This window comes from Hylobates moloch, unplaced genomic scaffold, assembly GCF_009828535.3.
Source record: "Hylobates moloch isolate HMO894 unplaced genomic scaffold, HMol_V3 SCAFFOLD_18, whole genome shotgun sequence".
In the NCBI taxonomy this organism is placed as follows: Eukaryota; Metazoa; Chordata; class Mammalia; order Primates; family Hylobatidae; genus Hylobates; species Hylobates moloch.
The window spans coordinates 59,582,681-59,605,478 of NW_026652293.1; the positions used below are offsets into that span (position 1 = coordinate 59,582,681).

The window sequence follows — 22,798 nt, forward strand, 5'->3', positions numbered from 1 at the left end:
TGCCAAGCGTTCCCTGTGGCTCTGTTTTCAGGCTATGTTTTCTCTTCTTCTCTCTCTCCTCTTCCTCCTGCTGCCTCCCACTCTGTGCTGCTGCAGTTTCCCAAGGTGAGTCTGCGGATGGACGTGTGGGCCTCGTGCTGCTGCTTGGGGCCCTCCCCTCCCCCGAGACCCCCACTCTTGCACACAAACACCCCACCCACTCTCCCAGTGGGTAAATGGGCTTTTACGTTTAGCTTTAACTTTTGGTTTGGAAAATGCTTAAACATAGACAAAAGTAGAGCCCCTAGTAAAATGAGGCCCTAATGCCCACACCAGCCTCAGCCGCTATCAATTCATGGCCAGCCTCCTTTCTTCTGTCATTCGCTACATCTTCCCTACCCCAGCATGGGTTTATTGGCACCCAAAATTGAGAAATACTCTGCTAAATGAAGAGAAAAAAGCAGCTCAATACACCAAAGCTCCTCTTCAGACTAAGTTCACTGGCTAATAGGAATAACCACTCAGCAAATTCTGCTCATGTAATAGCAGCTGGGAATATTTCAGTAGGTATTTTTTTTTCTTCTTTTGAGACAGAGTCTTGCTGTGCCTCCCAGGCTGGAGTGCAGTGGCGCAATCTCAGCTCACTGCAACCTCCACCTCCTGGGTTCAAGCAATTCTCTTGCCTCAGCTCCCGAGTAGCTGGGACTACAGGTGCGTGCCACCACACCCAGTTAATTTTTTGTATTTTTAGTAAGACGGGATTTCACCGTGTTAGCCAGGATGGTCTCAATCTCCTGACATAGTGATCTGCCCGCCTCGGCCTCCCAAAGGGTATCTTCTTAAGAAAACAAGCACAATACCCTTTCACACCTAAATAAAACAGTAACAATTCCTTACTATCCACAGAGCTCACTTTTTCCCAAAGGACTCGGATCAACAATATTTTAAAGGTTTAACCTTCAGGCGCCCTTTCCCGCCATAACCGTCCAGCAGGTTGGACGCACACAGGGATGGCTGCTCCCCTCTGTATGCCATCTTCCTCCTTTCTTCCTCCTTCCTTCCTCCTTCCATCCACCTATACCAGATGCCCAACCCTTAGGGAAGCCTGCCAGGCACCTGCTCCCAAGGCTCTGCATTGGGAAATCACTCCAGACCAGTCTGTGAGCAGCTTCCAGATGTGGGTTCAGGAGCACATCGATAGCCTTTTAGCTCCCACCCCAAATGCCCGCCCATCATACATTCCCAGTAGACCCAGTACTCCACATTTCCTGATTCATTCTTTTGTTTCCCATTAGAAAGTCAAAGCCCTTGGGAAAAGTCGTGTTCTGATGGTAGCAGTTATTTGCACCTTAGTATAAACAATGCCTCCTGTGTGCATTCTGGGCTAGGGGCACCTCCTGGAGAAATCCTGAAGGAAGCAGGTGTCTAACCATCTCCCCTTTGCTTTTTCCTCACAGGCTACAAGGAGCAGGGCATCCCACAGCAGCTGTGAGCCCACGGGAGCCGCTGGGGAGATCCAGGGGGGCCCTGTGAGGGCTGCACCAGGCAGCTTTGGGCACAAGGACCTTTACATGTTCTCTTCTACCATTTTCTGGACTGGGGGTGGAAAGGGGGTATTTTTAAAAATATTATTTATTTTGAAAACGCATCTGCTTTTCTCAGCAGGTTGTGAGGGCTGCCAGCCCCTCCTGCTCTGGAAAGCACTGTGGGCGCAGGCACCAGAGCATCAGAGAGTGGGGTGGAGATGAGAACGCCCACAGAGAGGCTGGGATGCTCCGGCAGGCTCCAACCAGCCTTGCTGTACCCACTGCCCACTGCAAGGGCACGCCACAGCTGCTGGGCCGGGCCACACCGGGCCCTGTCTGGGTGAGCAGGGGCTCACCAAGGGGACAGGACTGTGGTAAACCTATCCTCTGGGACCCCACCTGCCTCAAAATCTGGTGCCCCAAGTGTTTACTGTGTGGTCTCCTGGGGGCAACACCAGGGTGGGGGTGAGGATGGCCCAGCTCCAACCTAGCGTGGAAAGGCCCACTGTGCCCACAGCCGGCCTGAGACCTCGGGGAGAAGACCAGTCCCACAGGTGTCTCCTGGGCCTGCCTCCCTGACTGCACCCCCCCGCCTCCTCACAGCTGAAATCTAAGGGCTGGGTGTGTCGTGACCTATGTTTTCCTGGGAAGGAGAGGAGTGGCTCCTTCCCTGGGGTGAAACTGCCAGAACTGCCAGATGTTTATACACTAAGTTATTAGACCGAAGCAAGAGTGGGCAGACTAGCAGCCTTTCACCCAATACTTAACAGCATTTCTGGCCCACATTCCTTTTTCTGAAGTCATTGGGGCCAGATGTGTCTCCGAATTGAGAAGTTTTAGATTTGAGAAAGACAATGCGATCCATTTATCGTACACTTTCTAACTTCCCGGCAGAGTGTGGAACATCTCGCCTACCATCAGGCACGTGAATATTTCTGCAGAGAAACATGTGACCAGTCCCATTAATTGGGAGCTATACAAACTGTAAATAGCCTCACCTCAGTTCAGTCTAATTTTGCCACTAAGTAACTTAGGGAAAAACTTACCATTTGAGAGCTTTTAGGGTTTCAGAATTGCAAGAACAATTGTATGGGGTTGTGGACATGGATCTGAATATCCTACTTACAAACAGATGCATTAGAGGGTGAAATTGTCAGCATTACACGGGGACTCCTTCAGTTGCCAAAGGACCACGGGCCTCTTTAAGGAGCCCCTCTGTAAGTGATTGGGACAGGGCTAGATCCCTAATGAGGGCTAGGGGTGGGGAGAATCTAGCAGAAGTTGTCCGGGATACTGTGGATCAAGTATCAATCTGAAATTAAGAGAAATTATAGTAAGAGGATGGACATTTACATGTCTGTTTCCTTTCCTTTCATTTTCATTCTAACATAGGAAATGCTAACAGGTGGGGCTGGCCCAAAGTCAAGCTTCTGACTCCACTTGACACAGTGCCATTGGGCATGTCCCTCTTCGAAGGGCTTGTTTGTCTATCAGAGACTGTCAGAACTCCATGAGGGCAGGAGAAGGGATTTTGCAGGATGAAAGTGCTTGGGAAGCAGTGGCCACCATTCTGGAGGTTTCGGCCCACCTACCCCATCCACTGGGCTTTCTAATCACAGTCCTGCCTGAGAAGCCGGCCCTGCCGCCCACCCCTTAGCATGGATCCCTCAGCTACTGTCCATCTTCCATTGCCGCCTGGGGCTGGGCTGCCATTTTTGAACACCTGGCAGTGTCTTTGTCGCATCCTGTCCTCTCTTCTTACAGACCCCGACCCAGGCCTTTGCCTTCTTCTCTCCTGTTTGGAAGCCTCTGTATCTTCAAGGTGTGGGAACAGATTTGGTTTTCTCTAAAAAGCTAGAACCTTCTGCTGTGTGCAGCGGGCATCCTCCAGGCTGGTGCTCGCTGCTCTCGAGGAAGCTGCGTCAGAGTGGAGCCGCCCCTCCACTCAGATAAAATAGCTTCAGCTGCAGGAAGCCGCCCCCTCCCATGCCCACCAGCCCACAGCCCTTCACCCCACACAGCCCCCAGAGTTTGCCCGACACCCCCTGAGTGATGACAGGTCTCAGGAGGGGGCCGCCCCCACACATGGGAGGGAGAAGCTTATTTTCCCCGCTTGGGCTGGGGGCGGCTGCTGAGGGGGTGAAGAAGAGATAGCAATTTGTGTCGCATGTTTAGTGACACAATCCAGACTCAGGTGGGACTTTCTTGAGTGGCAGGTGTCAGCCTGGGTCCTGTGTGGGACGGCTTAATACAGGGATTTGTGTGTGTGTGTGGAGGGTCATTGCGCCCCCAGATCCTCCTCTCCCCCGGGGGCTGCGTCTCTAAACCTGGGAACACATCAGCCTCAGAAGGAGGCCCCTTTCCGGGTAACTGATGTGTGGGAGAAGCCAAGAGGCCCCTGCCTGTCTCCTGAATGAGGCTGTGAGGGTTGCCACGTGGGCGGGACCGGTTCAAAATAGCACCCCCGCCCCTCTAAATTAGACCGTGGTCTCATCATGATCATCTTCAGTAGATAAGGGACAGTGGCTGATTTACTCCAAGTAGTTCCAGCTGGCCATGCAGACCAGGGCCAGAGTTAACTTCTCAAACACCAGCCAGCTGAAAATTAGGGTTCTCATGCTGGCAAGTGCTTGGTTGACACACAGCCCTTTGGTGACAAAGCTGGGCTTTGCCTGGATAGTGCAGACAAGGCTGTTGGTTCAGAGGCTGCAGGGCACATTCCAGGTTGGGGCCTTTTGTCAGTCGGAATTCAATAGGACGCTCCCTGGCTGTGGGTGTTTAGTGCAGGAATCACAGGCTTGCAGAGAAAGTCAGAGGCAATGAGATGCTCCCAGTACCCAACTGTGCCACTGGGATCAGGGTGGCCATTCCCTGATCTAGGGTCAGAGTGGGACCCTAGAGCCAGAGTGAGCTGTGGGTAGCCTGGGTGTGTCCTGCAGACGGTGGAGACTGTTGATTTGGATGTTGAGCTCTGAGTCAGTTTTAGAACCAAGGATCTCAGGCTGAGAAGGCCAGGTCCCCATGGGAGCGGCAGGAGTCTGATGGCTCCTGGCTGCGGTACCAGCCCCCAGCCCGCCTGCCTAGCACTGGGGCTGCAGGGCGGGAGCTCTGCTGCTGGGGCCCACCCCAGCCTGCCACGCCACTGGCCTTGCCATGGTAAGGAAGGGGCAGGCAGCATGGTTCCCAGCCTCAGCTGCCCCAGACCCACGCATCCAGCCCCAAGAACAGCCTCACCCAGGCACGGTGCAGGGCATTTTAGCTCCTGGGAGGGGAGATGCTTTTGTGAGTTTCAGATGTCAGAGCAGAAGCTCCAAGAGAGAGTAAGCCGTATGCCCCCAAACACTCGGCTCCTAAGTGGCAGGACAGGCAAGTGGCCAGGTTGGGCCACCCCCACAGCCTGTGCCGTCCACACACTAACTACAGCACTCCCAGAAGAAGGAGCAGAATCACAGGCAGCCCAGAGCAGGTCCTGTGGAGGGGTCCTCGCCCCTCAGGAGTGATAGGGTGATTATGTCACATGTTTAGTGACACAATTCCACCTGCGTCTGGATTGTGTCACTAAACATGCAACATAAATTACCATCTCTTCTCCATCCCCTCAGCAGCCGCCCCCACCCCAAGCTGGGAAAATAAGCTCCCTCCCATATGTGGGGGCGGCCCCCTCCTGAGACCTGTCATCACTTAGGGGGAGTTGGGCAAAACCTCCTAGGAAGGTCCTGGACGCCTCCACCCTGCCCCACAAGGCTCCATACTCCCACCTGCCTGGGCAGCCCTCACACCCATGCTACCTCCTTTAGGCAGGCCCAGAAGGGCGCCCCTTCCTGAGGGTGTCGGGGGATGGCAGCAGAGAGACAGCTGGTATTAGGAGCTTCCCCATCCTAATATGCAGGACCAAGTCTCCCGCTCTCGCAGCCAGGGGCTCCAGCCATGCTGGCACAGGCATCTCAGAGGTGTGAGATGAACTCAGCCTCATGCAGGATGCCCAGGGTTAGGGAGCAGTAAGGAGGATGCTACAGAAAGGAACTGCAGAAAGAAAAAAAGCCACATGGTTAACTCTTCCCCTGGAGGGCAAAGGGGTCCGGCTCTCAAAAAGAAAAGCCAGGCACAGATCCCAACGCCAAGTGTAAGGCAGCGCAAAGTGGGGCTAAAACCCCAGGACCGGGTCAAAGGCCCTCCGAAGGCCCGAGGTTCTCGAGGAGGAGGGGAAGCTGGTAGGGCCCTGGTCCTTCTGCACCAGCGTGGCTCTTTAAAATACAAAACACCCACGAAGCCAAAAACCCTGAAACATGTTCTTTAGCTAACCCCTTCCCTGCCCAGATGCCTGCAATTCCGAGAATTCACTTCAGTTTTGCCGGGATCCAACCCTTGGGCCTGAGGGTGGAGAGCCGGGCCTCCTCAGGGTCCCTTCTAGGCTCCCAGGCCCACCTTAGGCTTTAATTGCACTGGCTGTTTCTTACGGTGTTAGTGAATTTTGCAAAGAAAGCCCAGAGTATTGCATAAATGCTTGGGGGCGTGTCATTTAAATGGAAGTTCTCCAATAGTGGCTGAAGGTAGTTTACTGTTATTCCTCCCTCTTGCTGGCTTTGTTGGAGGGCTTTTATTAGAGGGATTGGAGGTGGGAGAGCACTTTTAAAGTGCACCCCACCCCCTGCACCTGAGCTGCACCTAAGCTTCCCAGAGACCATGACCTTGTATGTGGCTGGAGGCCTCAGGCTTAGGGAGCAGCGTGAAGCCTTTGCTGCCAACCCACCCAGGAAAGAAGCCGGGCCTCAGGTTGAGGAAAGACAGGGTTTCCTCTCCAGGTAGTGGCCTCAGGCAGTCCTCACCAGGGGGACACCTCCCTGCTTTGCATTAACTCATCAGCAAGCTCAGCGAGAGCTAACGTGGGCCCAGCGGTCCTGTGCTTGGAAATGATGCCTTCACCCCCACACTCCTGCCTTCACCCCCACACTCCTGCCTTCACCCCCACACTCCTGCCGTCCCAGCCTCCGCAGGTGAAGCTGCAAGGTGAGCAGAGGCAGGAGTGGGGACACACTCTTCAAGGACAGCACTGCCCCTTCTCCCTCCAAAGAGCTCTGTGCGCTGGGTTTGGGGATGAGGTGCCAGCCTGGTCAGGGGAGGTGACTGTGGTCCTTCTGACCGGCTTGGATCTTGAAAACAATCACCAAAAAGCTCAGCCCGAGCAGGTGGGTGCAAGGCTCAGGGGCCTGTGTTTTCATCAGTTTTCTTCCTGCAAGATTCTTAGAGCTGGATGTTCACGGGATCATAGGGGCACGGAGGTGGTCACGCTCAGACAGTCATGCACTGCCCTAAATCCCACACCCTGCAGAGATAGGAAGAATCCCAACCAGAGTGACCCCAAACATTCCCTTGTGGCCCAAGAGTGAGTTCCGGCCTGAGTGCTGTTATGACTGCCGGCGTCTCTCCGACTGCCTCTCACCTCAGTTTAACCATCTACAGGTTAGGAACAAAGAAGGGCTTAGGCAGCCATTGTTTCCCCATTTCTGTCAGAGCCAAGGGCTTGGAGGGCCAGCCCCATCCGGGCAAGGGCTGTCCTCTCCTGCCCAGACCTCACCTCCTTGCTGCAGCTGGCAAGATTCTTTGTAGCAGAACAGAAACACTGGCCCCCAATTCCAGTCTCCCCTCCTGATGCTACCGCAGAGGGCAGAAAGGTGCCCTGTAGCGTCCACTGTGTGTGTGTGTCCTGAGTTTCCAGTGCAAGTCATCTAGATTTGCATTTAGCTAGGGAACCTCAGCCCTCAAACCCTCTCCCTCTCTGCCGGAATTTGCCAAAATGCCAACCATCCAGGCAGGTGTGGATGCCACAGTCCATCCCCGTTGCATTTCACCCGCACATGGACAACACTCACACACATTCCCAGCACCTTTGACTGCTGGGGGAAGCAGGCCAGGGTCTGCCTGGAGCCTCAGGATTGGGACTTATCTCCAAAGGAGCCCACACCCCCTCTTCCGGGATGGGCGCTGGCTGGCAGCACTTTTTTCCCTCATCACATCCCCGACCCCTGCCCAGCCCACATGCACATGCTGCTTCCTGTCTCTAGGGCCCTAGCCTGTGGATCTCTTGCTCCCATGCACTCCTAGGGTGAGTGGGCTCAGCACCAAACCTGGCTGTGCCCATTCCCCACAACCCCAGCTTGGCCTCCTGTGGGAAGGGGAAGGCGGACCTGCCCAGAGGGGAGGGGCAGTGTTCCCACCCACCTGCTCCAGCACAGGAACCAGGGAGGAAAGAAAGGAGAGGGAGGTTCCATTCATCGTTTTCTGGGTTAGCACTTGATTGGATGTTTCAAGCAAGGGACAAGGTGATGGTGGCTGTAACAGGCTCCTCGTGGGCACCGTCACCCCAGAAGGCCTGGGCACCCATGAGAACCTGTGGCCAGCCCTTTTCATTGGCTAAGTTCCCTGCTGTTGTGCGTGGTGCCATTTTTTAAAAAAAACCAACATATATAAAAACAAAACAACTGGTTCTGTGTGTGTCAACCTAATTTACATACGAATGAGTGTTGTGTTGTGATTTGCAGTGTTTTGACACCGTGATTGGCTTTGTTTGGGTCTCTCTTCTTTCTCTGAAATTAACTGCTGTGCGTTTTCACTGTTCTTAGAGAAGACTCTGAGCTCCTGGGGTTTTCTTGTCTCACTTCTACCCTGACCCGCTGGGAGCCCACCCCACCCCAGTCCAGCCATGAGGGTATTTCCAGCCTATTCCAATGACTGGAACACTTCTTGGAAGAAAACGTCTAATGTTGGGGACCTAGGGACACTTCCAGACTTGCCCTGGCCGGAACCCTGCAGCCTGGGGCCCAAGCCCGCCTGCAGCTCAGCTTTCCCCAACACCCTCAGGACCCAGCCCCAGCAGACCTTCCCTGGGAGCTGCTCAGGGGTCTCCACAGCGCCCTCTAGGGGCCAAGCAGGGTTCCAGATTCTCCAGCCTTCTGCCAGCTTTAAAACCCTTCACTCAAGCAGCATTACTGTACATGCAATGAAAAATACTATATATGACAGTCAAAACCTGTGTACATATCTCCATGTACATATTTATACATACACACACCTTCCTATTATAAATATATAAAGCATGACATCTCTTTGGCATTCCAAGTTTGTGTTTTTTTAAATCCTTGGAAATATGGCTTTGGAAACCTTTTTCTTCCTTTCCCTCTTTTCTATGTTGTAATAAACATTCATGTGACCTTTCCGGTAGTTTCTCAAATCCCTGTGTCCTCCCGTGTTCCTAATCGAACAGATCTCTGACTGGGACAACACGCCTTCCTCCCCACCTCTGCAGCCTTTGCCATTGGTTTGCTTTCCGTTATGAGGGCTGTCCTCCCCCAAGGCAGGTCTTGCGTTCTTTCAGACCTTTTTCCCGAATTCCCTTTCTTCCGAAAGGCTTCTGCAAGTGACTCTTCAAACAGCCTCATCTTTGATAATCTGATCCCTTTGCAACCAGGAATTTGCATGCTAAATCAAGCATCAGGCCCCAGATTGAGTTTACCAAGAATAAGTGTACAGATGCAGCTCATTTCCTGCTCTTAATTGTTAGACTGGTTGATGAGGGAAATGTGGGCAACATACATATTTGACAAAGACTTCTGAATAAATGAGAGTCCGGGTAAGAGTGGTTAGGAGAATGTATAACTACCTGTTCAGTTACAACGAAGGACAGGTTGCACCTGGGAGAGAATTGCATCCACAACCCAGCCAATGCCTTCACTCATAATGGGATGAAGACCTACAGAACCTACTAAATTTGTGGATAAGGAGAAATAAGTATATTAGATGAACAAATCAGAATCCCCAAATATCCCAACAGGCAGAGGCAATCTAACGCGATGAAATCTAATAGCGTTCAATGAAAGAGTTGCGCTTGACATGAAGAAAGCTCCGTGCTTTCCTTCATCCCTGGGGAGTTACCCAACAGGCAGCTCAGTGTTCATCACGGCATGCTGGGGCTGACTACACAGGCCACCTGGTTTCAGATGCACGAGGAGCTGCAGGCTGGGGTCTGGAATGAAACCGCATCTGCAGCGTTGCATTCAGTACTGGGTGCCGTGGGGGGGCAAGTGCTCTGACAATGAGTGTCCAGGTGTCATTCCTGTCACTCACACCCAGGGGAAGGGCCCCGCCTCCTGCCATTTCCTCAGGCCAGCCCAGCACCCTTAGGGTCCACTTACCCGGGGAGAGGCTGCAGTCTCAATGGCCTCAATGCTGCTTTTGTCCAAAAGAGTGAATCATCTTCAAAGCACAACCTCTGGTGAGACTTGATGCTCTACTGCAATGGCCCCTCCAAGGCCCCAGAAATGGCATCTGTGCCTCAGGTTGACTTCAGTTGCTGCTAAGACCAGGACCTAAAGCTCAAGGCAGTACAATGACCAAGGCACTCTCAGAGTCCCCCAGACACTCTAGGGAGCATTTTGTGATCATTTGCATTGTCCAAATACTCAATGTGCTCAGATTAAACTGGAATGCTCCTGGCTGGAGGATTCTTCTGCAGTCACTCAGTTTCAGAGGGGCTCATCAGAAGGCACAATGGGAGATAAAGTTAGCTCCCCTTCCAGCACTGCCAATAGAAGGGAAGACACCATTTGAATGTACTAACATTCCCTCTCTTCTCCCAGCACCAAGCCTCTTAATCTCAGGAAGGGTGACGTGGATTGAGCCAGCCACTGCCTCTCTGCTGGGGGGTGACAGAACTTTGACAGAGTTCTCCTCAAACCCAGAAGGAAAGGGCTGTGACAAACATGAAGAAATCTGCTCCCCACAACTCCCTACACCCCAGACCCTAGGCCCTGGGAGAGGCTCGTGCTTGCCAGTGGCCAGTCACAGGAAGGGACACATGAGGATGTGCAGGGGACGGGGGGCTCGAGGAGGTGGGAAGGCAGTGCTTGGGTTTGCGGACGGGGTTGCTGATGCATTCCTCAGAGGAGGAGTACAGCCCAAACCTGGTGCAGTGAGAGTCCCAGGTGGGGGACCCTGGGAGGCACATCAGTGCAGGCTGCATGTTGGGCCACTGAACCCAGAGGATGGGTCTTCATTCCCAAGAAGACCAAGACGGACATTTCTGGGCTCCTAATACCAAGTCAGCTTCTGAGTAAAGCCTTAGGGAAGGGTCATGGGACCCAAGATTCAGTGTATATAAAACACGTCAGGAACAACTTGGGGTGATAAAGTTGCAGGACTTTTCCTTAGTTCAGCCATGAAAATTCAGGCTCAAGGACAATTTGAATGGAGAATGAGACAGGGTTTTATTGGGTGAAAACGAAGAAAAGGGGGAAACGGAGTCGCGCTAGGCCAGAGTCCTTGCTAGAGCGCTTCCTGCCCACAGCTTGAGTCCCAGGTTCCACACCGAAAGGGAGGGCGAGGCTCCTCCCTGCTGCAAACGTCATGAACTTCCCGAAGCTCCATCTCACTGTGCAGGCCGGTTGGAGTTTCTGCAGGGACCCCCTCCCACCTGGCTGTCTCATTCCCCCCTCTAAAGAAGTCCATCTAACTGCCCTTAGGTTAAGGATAAGGATGAAGACCGATCTTAACTGCTTCCTGATGACAGGGGGCACTGTTTTTGGGAAATGGCAGTCAGAGCTCCCTCAGATGCCTGTCTAAGGGTTCCCAGCAGAAGAGGCCATCATCAGAGGCTCCGGTTGCACGACTGTTCAGAGTTTGATGGCCTGAAGGCAAGAACAGACAAACGGGGTCATTAGAAAACATGTAGCAAAACAAAACAGGCCGGGCACAGTGGCTCACGCCTGTAATCCAGCACTTTGGGAGGCCGAGGCGGATGGATCACCTGAGGTCGGGAGTTTGAGACCAGCCTGACCAACATGGCGAAACCCCATCTCTACTAAAAATGCAAAAATTAGCCGGGCATGGTGGTGCACGCCTGTAATCCCAGCTACTAGGGAGGCTGAGGCAGGAGAATCGCTTGAACCCGGGAGGGAGGCAGAGGTTGCAGTGAGCTGAGACCAGGCCACTGCACTCCAGCCTGGGCAACAAAAGCGAAACTCTGTCTCGAAACAAAACAACACAAAACAACAACAAAAAAACAAAAACAAAAACAAAAACCCAAAAGGAAACAAGGGGAGACAAGCGGAGGGGTAAGGACAGCTCAAAAATGTTGAGGCCTTTTACCAGTTTGTACAGGGAGAGGGAGGCCAAAAGCCCAACTGGCAAAAACTGGACCCTTTTGCTGGCATGTTGGGCTTCTGAGTTCCCTTCGCCTGAGCCCAATCCTAAGCCAACCAGTTTAAGGTTTGGGAAATTAACTGTTTCCAGTTTGGAGGATGCATCTGAGGGAATTGTCCCATAGTACGGAGACACAATGACCTATCAGTGAAGAGAGGACAGAGGAGAAGAAAGGAAAAAAGAAGACACCTTCTGAAGGAGTCCCAGGGATTCAGGGTGCATTTGAAAGGGGTACAGACTGCAGATGAATTGCTACCCATCTGGAAAGAGGGGAGCAGGTGTCCCTGGTTCACTTCTCTTCCTAGCAGATACCCAGGGTACATGAGAGAGAGAGAGAAAAGAGCGTCCTCTTTCCCTCTCCCATCCTTGCGTCCCGGTGACCTTGGCAGGTGCCGCCATGAGTGCCAAAGTGGCTTGCACCCATGAAGCAGGGAGGGCCTAGAGAATAGGAATTATCCGCTCTCACCTATGCCTCTGTCTCCTACTGTCAGTAGCCTTGGAGTTCCCTAGATCTCATTTATGCCATGGATATTTGTGCCATGGGTTTATCCATGAAACAAGAAGCTTGGGGTTGGCTTAATTGGCAGGAATGAGCCACGCTCACCTGCACCGTGCCTTTTAACCTCTGTTGTCATTTGTCTCTGGATCCCTCAGATCCAGTTTTCCTTCCTAGGACTTTGACCCAAAGCTTGGAATTGAGTTTGGGACAAAAATGTGTCTCGGGGGGGTGCATGGACTCCTTATCATAAGCCAAATGCTAAGGTGAGACTGTGGAATGGAGTCCTCCTCCAACAAGGGAGAGAAAAAGATGTCTTGTGACACAACCGGATAACTGGTGGCTATAGTTATGCTTGCGAGGGTTTGGGTGCATGGTCCTTGGCTTTGATTAGCTTTCTTGGTCTAACTTCCCCAAAAAGGAAACCTCCAAGTGATGGGCATCCTATTTATTCCAATCACCTAGCAGGACTTGCAGGATAATTGCCCAGAGCTAGAATATTGATCCAGATTTCTACATTACCCATCCCTTTTGTTCTTTCTGAGCTGCAGCTGGAGATTGCTGGTTGGTTCACAAGAGCAAGTAGAGTTAGTCTAAAATTAGGTGAAAACTTAAAAACAACCAATGAGTTTAGAATTTAATGACAAATATATAATAAGTTTTGAAACATGATTTCTCTCTCTCCAGTCCTCATTTTTGTTAAAAAATCATCATAGGACTGAATGGTTTGCAAAATAGACTTTAGTCTTATACTTGGCCTGATTAATTGCATAAAGCGCAGCAAGAATAATTATTTCTACATAGACCTTTTGGATTGGCTTTGATGCAAGTTTGTTCCACAAGGAATCTCAGATAAGACCGTTTAATGCTGAGCCCAACCATGGGTTTGTATCCTCAAACAACTGTGAGTTTACCTTAAGGTCCCAAGATAAACTTGGAGCTCCCGGACCTGTTAGAAAGTGACATTCTTTACTTGTAGAGGAGAAAGAATCCTGTACAGGGACTGCGTAGGCAAGGGTTTGAGGCCAGTTTCTTCCACAGGGCTTTTATCAGCTCTGCAAGTCAAGATTGACTCCTTAAAGGGAAGCATACCCTTCTAGTCAAAGCCTTGGTAAAATAACCACTTTCTCCAATTGTGTTCCGTTGCAAAAGAAAAATGGATTCTTATTGCACTGATGTAAACAACCATATTACCGTAAGAATACTCACAGATAGTTTCCAAATTCTAGAGGAACCAGGCAGAGAGAAACAAACATGCTCCAAATTTTTGTTCATAGGAGTAAACCTTACTCAATTATTAAAGGCTGTAAATAGTTCCAAGTAAGTTTCCTTAACTATGAAAAACAAAACAAGAATCAGCAATATTCCAATCAAAAGTCAAAAAGGTTGCTTCAGCTTTCTGAGTTCAGTTCATTTAGTTAACTCTTCTTTTGTCTAATATTTGTGAACATTTCAGCTCTTCATGAGTCCTGTACATTTTCCTTTATTCTAATGTTACAATCTCCAAAGTTATCAGAAGCCTGTATATGAGAGCGCCTGTTAAAGTTCTATAGCTTATTATAAACTATCTTTTGAAAAGAATCAAAATGAGACAACAATTGTCTGTGAATAGCAAAATGTCCAGGGTAGTTACAGTTAGAAACACAATTGACGAAGTTTTGTTATCTTCATAGTTTACAATCACTTAACATACCAACCTTAATTATGATTGATAGCATATACTCAGACATTAGAATCTTAGAACTCTCATACAATTTTGGAACATATATTAGTATTCACAAAAGTATAGCCTAAAGAAGACTGAAGATCATTTTGCAATCCCATGAACCTAAACACGCCAAATAATCCTGTTTGCCTCTTTTTTCGGGATGTTTCAGGGGTCCTCTGAAACATCTGAAAAGCCAGGTACCAGAAAAGACAATTTTGAAACTTAAGTTTGATTTCGAGAAGCCTTTTAAATACGTTTAAAGCACCTGATACTATGAAATAGAGCTCCAGATTACCACAAACTATTTATTTTCTCAAAATCATGACTCAGAAATTTTAAAGAAGCAAAAGCTTTTTATAACCCTTTTGCATTTAGTTAATATGTTCACACAGAGAACCTCTTCTGCAAGATTAATTTCCACAGCTTTTCCACCACTTGTTTGAACCTTCAGCTTTCCCTATCTAACTCAAAATAATCCTTTAACCCTAGGCAAAAGTTTACATTTCCATGCCTTCTTATAACCTTTTACATAAAAATCCCATTTTACTCTTGTTACACCCCTTGCATGTAAATCTATTTTCGGTAGTTTCGATTACATGTCATAATTGTAACTCCTAGCAATTTTTAACTTTAAGGTAAAACTTGGTAAGTTGAATTGTGCGCTAACTGCAGCCAATGTTTGCCTTCTTACTTAAGGGCCTAGTTAGTTCCACATGTCCCCAAGCCTTACCAGTTATGAAGCCGGCAAGTCAAATAGTTCTCAAAACCCAAAAAGCAGTTTGTAACCTGAAAACACTTAGCAAACTTTGCATCTGACCTGCATTAATAATCTTCACGGCTGTTTTTATTTCTCAAAGATTAAAGTCACCTGAACTAAAAGGTACCACGGATTTTATATTGCCTTTAAAAAATATTTGATCCAGGCTGGGCACGGTGGCTCACGCCTGTAATCCCAGCACTTTGGGAGGCTGAGGTGGGCAGATCACCTGAGGTCAGGAGTTCGAGACCAGCCTGGCCAACATGGTAAAACCCCATCTCTACTAAAAATACAAAAAAATGAGCCAGGCGTGGTGGCGTGCGCCTGTGATCCCAGCTACTCAGGAGACTGACGCAGGAGAATCACTTGAACCCGGGAGGCGGAGGTTGCGGTGAGCCAAGATCGTGCCACTGCACTCCAGCCTGGGCAATGAGAGCAAAACTCCATCCCCCCCCCAAAAAAAAAAATTTTGATCCGAGCGCTTTTCTTTTTTTCTTTTTTTTTTTTTTGAGACGGAGTCTCGCTCTGTCGCCCAGGCTGGAGTGCAGTGGCGCAATCTCGGCTCACTGCAACCTCTGCCTCCCAGGTTCAAGCGATTCTCCTGCCTCAGCCTCCCGAATAGCTGGGACTACAGGCACACGCCACCATGCCCAGCTAATTTTTGTATTTTTAGTAGAGACGGGGTTTCACCATGTTGGCCAGGATGGTCTTGAGCTCATGACCTCGTGATCCGCCCGCCTCGGCCTCCCAAAGTGCTGGGATTACAGGCGTGAACCACCGCGCCCGGCCTGAGCGCTTTTCTTTAGGCAAAATTAATTAGAGCTCTTTTTGCAGACATCACACACAGTACATACACAGATAGGCACAAGAAAACCCAGTTGCTGGGTGGGGCCCTTTAAGGGACAGGACTAGGAAACATGAAGATATCCAACCAGAGACGGTCATCCCCTAAGGCAGGATTGTTAAACAAAGCCTTGCCAAGTGGTTACTGGCCATGCCCCAGGATGTAAAACAAGATGGAGGCTTGCAGCACAAACCATATAGACCTGCAAAGCACACCAGATTGGCCACAGCCCAACACTAGCCCCACAAATCCTTTTTCACAATTAAAGCTTTACAGAGAATATAAACAGGGATTTTTATCATTCCTAGCCTAGCAAAATGTCTTCTAGAAAGAAAGAAAGAAAAAAACCTGCTTAAACTTAACTGCTGACGGGGCGGATAAGAGGAAAGAAAAAAGGTTTAAAAATCCCTGGGGAAGAACCTCTTATTCTTATACAAGTGGTTCCTCCATCAGGGAGAAAAGTTTACTGCCCAATGAAGCTGAACCCCTTGGCTGGGGAAGGGGACGGCTGCTGTGGTGGTGCGTGGCTTGGAACAAGCCAGTCAACTGTGTACGACCCTTGGGCCATGCATCCCAGCTTCTGCACAGAGGGGAGAGGGAGCAAGGAGCCCCCGCTGGCCTATCCTTCCCCCAAAAGAAAGGAAAGGACCTTTCTTCTGATCTCCGGAGCCCCCGGATTTGGGGGCATGTTTTGCCCACCTTCAGAAGTTCGAGGATTAAAATGCTTAGGAGCAACAGTGAGAGGTTTTGAGTCCCCATTTCACTCACCACTTCTCCAGCCCCCAAATGGGGTGCCAAAACTTTTGCAGGACTTTTCCTTAGTTCAGTTAAAGATGGGGTTCTTTGTCCCATGGCCAGGAAAATTCAGGCTCACAGACAATTTGAATGGTGAGTGAGACAGGGTTTTATTGGGTGAAAAGGAAGAAAAGGGGGAAACAGGGAATCGCGTTACGCCGAATCCCTGCTAGAGCGCTTCCGTCGCAGCTTGAATCTCAGGTTCCACCCAGGAAGAAGTGGGGCCAGGCTCCTCTGCTGCAAACATCCTGAACTGCCCGAGGCCCCACTTCAGTGGGCAGGCTGGTTGGAGTTTCTGCAGGAACCCCCTCCCATCTGGCCGTCTCAATAATAATAATAACCATTGCCATTTGTGTCATGACATATGTTTACAAAGCACTTTCCTCCATCAAGAAGAGATTGCAACTGAACCTGCATTTATTGAGTGTCTACCACATGCCAGGAATGTTCATCTGTGCTATTTTATCTTCCCAAATAGATAAGATGGTTGAGACTATTGTCTCATTAATATTTGAAGACACAGTCTAAGAGAAGTTAAGCAACTTGTCCAAAGACTCACAGCTGGGTAGTGGTGGAGCCATGACTCCAAACCCACTCCTGCCTCTTGGCATCCAGCCTCTTATGTCCCATGGGGCTTCTCAGTCAGGGACTCTTCCTCCTCTCCCTTCCTGAAAGACACCTTCTTGAATCCCTGACCAAAGATGCTTCCAGAAATGGTAGTAGAGGTTTCTTGGCCCCCTTTGAGGAGAGGATTAGGTGGCTCTTTCACCTGGAGCACCACCTGCTGCCATAAGTACCTGCTCTGGGCATGTGGATGGACCTGCTTGAGGTAATAGGGCGAAAGCAACAGTGGAAACCATGCACATTCACTGAGCCATGGGGCCTGGATATTCCTTCATGCCCACAATCAAGAACCAGAAGGAGGGACAAGAGGAGCTAGACTCTCTCCACGTACGCATAGCTGGGGAGCTAGGACAGAAGTGCCATCCCCAGGCCCTGCCCTCATGTTTCCTCACTGCCTGCTAGAGAAACACAGAGCTGAAAGTGTCAGTTCAGCCACCGCAATGTCACTCAACCAAAGCAATGGTGAGCCTTTGCCCAGGAAGCAGCAGGCTGGACTGCTCCTTGAGCAGGGTAGGCGTGTTCCCTGCCTGGGCTCCCCTCCCCAGGCCCTAGCCCCCGCCCGCAGTAAGCAGGCAACCCCTGAGGTGCTGGGATGAAAAACTGCCCAGTGGAGGGTGGCTGTCAGCTGGGTCATGCAGACCTTCTCACATAGTGGCTGCTAGGGGCTGAATTGTGCCCCCTCCTAATCGTTGAAGTCCTAATTCTCAGGACTTCAACATATGTGGCTGCATTTAGAGACAGGCTCTCTAAAGAGATAATTAAGTTAAAATAAGGTCATTAGGATGGCCCTAATCCAGCATGACTCATCCATATAGGAAGAGATGATACTTGGGAGGCTGAGGTGGGAGGATCACTTGAGTCCAGGAGTTTGAGTCCTGCCTGGGCAACATAGCAAGACCCTGTCTCTGAAAAAAAAAGAAAGAGAAGAGATTAGGGCACAGACATACACAGCGCACAGATAAAATACCAGGCCAGGTGCAGTGGCTCATGCCTATAATTCTAGCACTTTGGGAGGCTGAGGCAGGATGATCACTTGAGGCCAGGAGTTTGAGACCAGCCTGGGCAGCACAGCAAGACCCCATCTCTAAAATATATATATATTTTAATTATGCAGGCATGATGGCATACACCTGTAAGTTCTCAACTACTTAGGCGGCTGAGGTGGGTGGATCTCTTGAGCCCAGGAGTTCGAGGCTGCAGTAAGCCATGATCACACCACTGCACTCCAGCCTGGGTGACAGACAACGACTCTGTCTAAAAAAACAAAAAACAAAAACAAACAAACAAACAAACAAACAAACAAAAACCATGTGGAGACATAGACAGAAAACAGCCATCTACAAGCCAAGGAGAGAGGCTTCAGAAGGAACCGACTTTGCCTACAACTTGATCTTGGACTTTTGGCCTCCAGAGCTGTGACAAAATAAACTTCTATTGTTTAAGCCACGCAGCCTGTGATTCTGTGTTGTGGCAGCCCTAGCTAACTAACACAATGATGTGACGCAGGGATTGCTGATATGTTCACTTGGCAGGCAGCAGGAGGAGAGGGGGATCCCGAAAGCAAGATAAGACACAGCATGGCAAGTCACCTGAATGTGGTGGCGCTTTCACGGCTCAGGGCAACAGCATCTCCTGTGCCCTGGGTTGCCTCAGATACTTCTAGGGCCCACTTGCTTCCTGGTTGTTGGGAGGCATGGCTGTGCAGCTGCTCCTGGGACCCTCACCCCCGCCAGTATCCTTGGGATAACCAGACCTGAGTGGCCAGGGGAGGCATTGTCTTCACTGGGACGTAACTGGCCTGTGAATAGCCCCTTGGGTGGGTGCCTCCTGTGCCTGCTGGACCTGGAGTTCAGGGCCCCCAAAAGGGACTCAGTCTGGAAGAGTTCTCAGAGGAGGGGGAGGAGGCCTATCTGCGCTCAGAGCAGGAGCCTACAGCTGTCTCGCAGTCAGAGGGGTGGATATTTATATTTTCATCAAAAATAGCTATGCTAAAAACAAAAAACAAAAAAACTCTAGAAAGCAAAGAAATTTCTCAAACTAAGAATGCCATTAATAGAGGAAATAAGCACTTTCAAATTCCCAGAAGCTACCGCATCTTCTGAGGTTCCAAACCAGGAGGGGAGCCCCGGAAGTCAGGGGACAGAGGATCCACCTCTGCTGTTGGCCTCTGGGAAAACTCGAAACCCATCCAGAATCCTTTGAGAAAGCCGAGGTGGTGATGTATGGAATTTATTACAAAGAAATCTGTGTTGTTGCTTTGAGCACCCGGTCCTCCAGCATGACAGTGTCCCCACAGTCTGCACCTGCTGTCCCCTGAGTGGGATACAGCCCTTCGCACTTTCCCACCTAAACCTTGCCCGGCTTCCAGGTCCAGCCTGAGAGCCATGTTCACCGGCGTGAGACAAGGCTGGTCTCTGCCCTCCACCCCGTAATCCAAGAGCCAGTTCCTCCATCATGAGCCCCATGGTGTTCTTGGGGAAGCTGCTGGTCCCAGAGCCCACCCCTCCCTCAGCAAATGTGGGCCTGTGGCCCAGGCCAGGCCAATAGCATGTCCTTCTTGGTGAGCTAATATGGAATGATCGGGGTCTTCAATGAGATCTTTCTAACTGGTATTGTGGGAAAACGATTTTTCCTCCTGAATCTACCCATAACCAAGGTTCCCAACTCACACAGCAAGAGGCCAGCATGCAGAGGAGAGCAGAAATGAGAGATGGAGGGACAATGTCTCATGATGTCATCCCCAAGGCCAGTGCTAGCCCTGTTCCACCCAGAGTTTAATTGCATGAGCTACCTGCTCCTCCCTCCACAGTTTTGAAAACTGACATCTGAAGAAGATTGAGTCTCCTCATTCATGACCATAATTTATCGCCCCATATATTTAGCCCCCCTTTGATTTCTTTCATAAACATATTATAGTTTTCAGCATACAGATTCTACACATTATTTTGTTAGACGTATACCTAAGTATTTTATGGCTTGGGGTGCTATTTATTATACATAATATTGTCTTGAAAATATCAATATCCATTTGCTCATTGCTGGTATATAGGAATATGATTGATTTTTGTGTATTTACTTTGTATCCTGCAACCTTGCAAAGCTCGCTTGTTTTAGTTGCTTTTTTTTTTTTGTACAGTTCTTTTGGATTTTCTAAGTCGACCATTATGCCATCTAAAAATAGAGAAAATTTTACTTTTTCCTTTGCAATATGTATTTTTCATAAAAAGTTCTTTTTTTTTTTCTTATTTCAGTGAATAGAACCTCCATTACAATGTAGAATAGGAGTGGTGAGTGGAAATATGTTTTCCTTGTTCAGATTAGGAGGAAAAGAGTTAATCTTTCACCATTAAGTATAATAGCAATGCAAGTGTTCTTGCTTTTGTTTTTTGTAGAAACTCTTAGCACATTAAAGAATGTCCTTCTATCCCTAGTTTATTGGCATTATTACCATGAATGTTGCATTTTTTTATTTTTATTTTTCGAGATGGAGTCTGGAGTCTTGCTCTATTGCCCAGGCTGGAGAGCAGTGGCGTGATGTTGGCTCACTGCAAGCTCCACCTCCCAGGTTCACGCCATTCTCCTGTCTCAGCCACCGGAGTAGCTGGGACTACAGATGCACGCCACCACGCCTGGCTAATTTTTTTTTTGTATTTTTAGTAGAGATGGGGTTTCACCGCTTTAGCCAGGAAGGTCTTGATCTCCTGACCTCATGATCCACCTACCTCAGCCTCCCAAAGTGCTGGGATTACAGGCATGAGCCACTGCGCCCGGCTGCATTTTTTAAAACACATTTTCTGCATTTATTAATATCATATGTATTTTTTAAACTGTTGATATGATGAATTACATTGATTAATTTTCAAATCTGGAACCAGTTTTATATTCCTAGGATAAACTCCATGTGGTCATAAATTATCCTTATTACATGTTGCTGGATGTTATTTGCTAATATTTTGTTAAAATTTTTTATTTCTATGTTCATGAAAGATACTGGTCTGTCATTTTCTTATAATGTGTTTGTCTGGTTTTGGTATTAGGATAGTGCTGACCTCATAAAATGGATTGGAAAGTGTTTCCTGCCTTCTACTTTCTGGAAAAATTGGTATAGAATTATATAGAGAATTATATTATTTTTTTCCTTCAATGATTAGTAGAATTTATCAGTGAAGTCATCTGGCCCTGGTGTTTTTTCTGTGGAAAGATTTTTGACATAAGTTCACTTTCTTTAATAAATACAGAACTATTCAATTCATGGATTTCTTCTTGAGTGAGTTTTGGTAGTTTGTGTCTGTGTCCATTTTATCTGAACTGTTAAATTTGTGAGCATAAAGTTGTGACTAATATATCTTTATCATTCTTTTTAGGGTTGCACTGTTATTCTTATTGATAGTCACCATAATCCATTTTAGAATATTTCACCGCCCTAAAAAGAAACCCCATAACAATTAGCAGTTACTCCTCATTTCCTCACAACCCCCCCAGGCCTAGGCAACCACTAATCTGCTTTCTGCCTCTATGGATTTGCTTATTCTGGACATTTAATACAAATGGAATCATACAACATGTGGTCTGTTGTGTCTGGCTTCTTTCACTAGCATAATGAGTTCTAAGTTCATCCATACTGTAGGATGTATCAACATTTCATTTCTTATAATTCCCAGATAATATTCAATTGTATGCATATACCAGTTTTATCTATCCATTCATTAATTATTAGATATTTGGGTTGTTTTCACTTTTTGGCTATTATGAATAATGCTGCTAGGAACATTTGTATACAAGTTTTTGTCTGAACATCTATTTTCATTTCTCTTGGGTATATATCTAATACTCGAATTGCAAGATCATATGGTTATTCTGTGTTTAACCTATTCAGGAACTGCAAGACTGTTTTCCAAAGTGACTGCACCATTTTATAGTCCCACCAGCGATGTATAAAGTTGCAAGTTCTCCACATCCTGGCCAACACATTGAACTGTCTTGGCACCCTTGTCAAAAATCAATTGAACATAAATGTGAGGAATTATTTTTGGATCCTCAATTCTATCCCATAAGGATATACATTGGTCTATATGTATATCCTTATGCCAGTACCACTTGATTACTGTAGCTTTGTAGTAAGTTTTGAACCAGGAAATGTAAGTCCTCCAACTTTCTTCTCTTTTCAAGATTGTCTTGGCCATTCTGGGTCTTTTTGTTTCCATGTGAATTTTAAAAACAGTTTGTCAATTTCTGCAGTGAAGCCATCTGGGATTCTGATAGAGAATATATCAGACTTGTAAGTCAATTTGACATATATTGCCGTTTTCTAACAATATTATGTCTTCCAATCCATGAACATGGGATATCTTTTCATTATTTAGGTCTTCTTTACTTTCTTTCAATAATGTTGTATAGTTTTCAAAAGTAAGTTTTGCAGTTCTTTTGTTATATTTAGTTCTAACTAACAGCTTCATTTAAAGAATAATTAACCCCATTTTATCACAAATTCTTCCTACAAATACGAAAGGAGGAAATGCCTGCCTCCTGCAAGAAGGAACTGGTCTCTGCTGTCCTTGGGCCCATAATGATCTATCCAAGTCAGAGGGTCCACCCAGTACCCTCCGCAGAGTGACCCCTCATCCAGACCACAGGACACTTGGCTCACTCTCATCTTTGCTCCTGTTCTTTCCTTCTGGAGTTTCTCATAGACCTGAGCAGGGCTGGAGACTCCTCAGCCCCCAAGTGGACCCAAGCACCACTCTGCCTGCTCTATTGCTCTATGCCAGCCACACAGAGGACATCAGTGGGGCTGATAACCCCCACTCCAGTTGGTAACCTGCACTCCAGTTGGCGACAGCCCAACTGATCCACCCGCCTTGGCCTCCCAAAGTGC

The 22,798-nt window shown here is 48.5% G+C and overlaps 1 protein-coding gene across 1 annotated transcript in view; it reads left to right on the forward strand.

Annotated features, from left to right (window-relative positions):
- STUM (stum, mechanosensory transduction mediator homolog) overlaps positions 1 to 3,526 on the forward strand; it is a 56,224-nt gene extending 52,698 nt beyond the window's left edge. The window contains exon 3 of the mRNA XM_058430626.1: positions 1,437 to 3,526. Coding sequence (XP_058286609.1) covers positions 1,437 to 1,471 — 35 coding nt within the window. The 3' untranslated portion in view covers positions 1,472 to 3,526. The remainder of the gene's footprint in view (positions 1 to 1,436) is intronic.
- Positions 3,527 to 22,798: the final 19,272 nt, after the last annotated feature.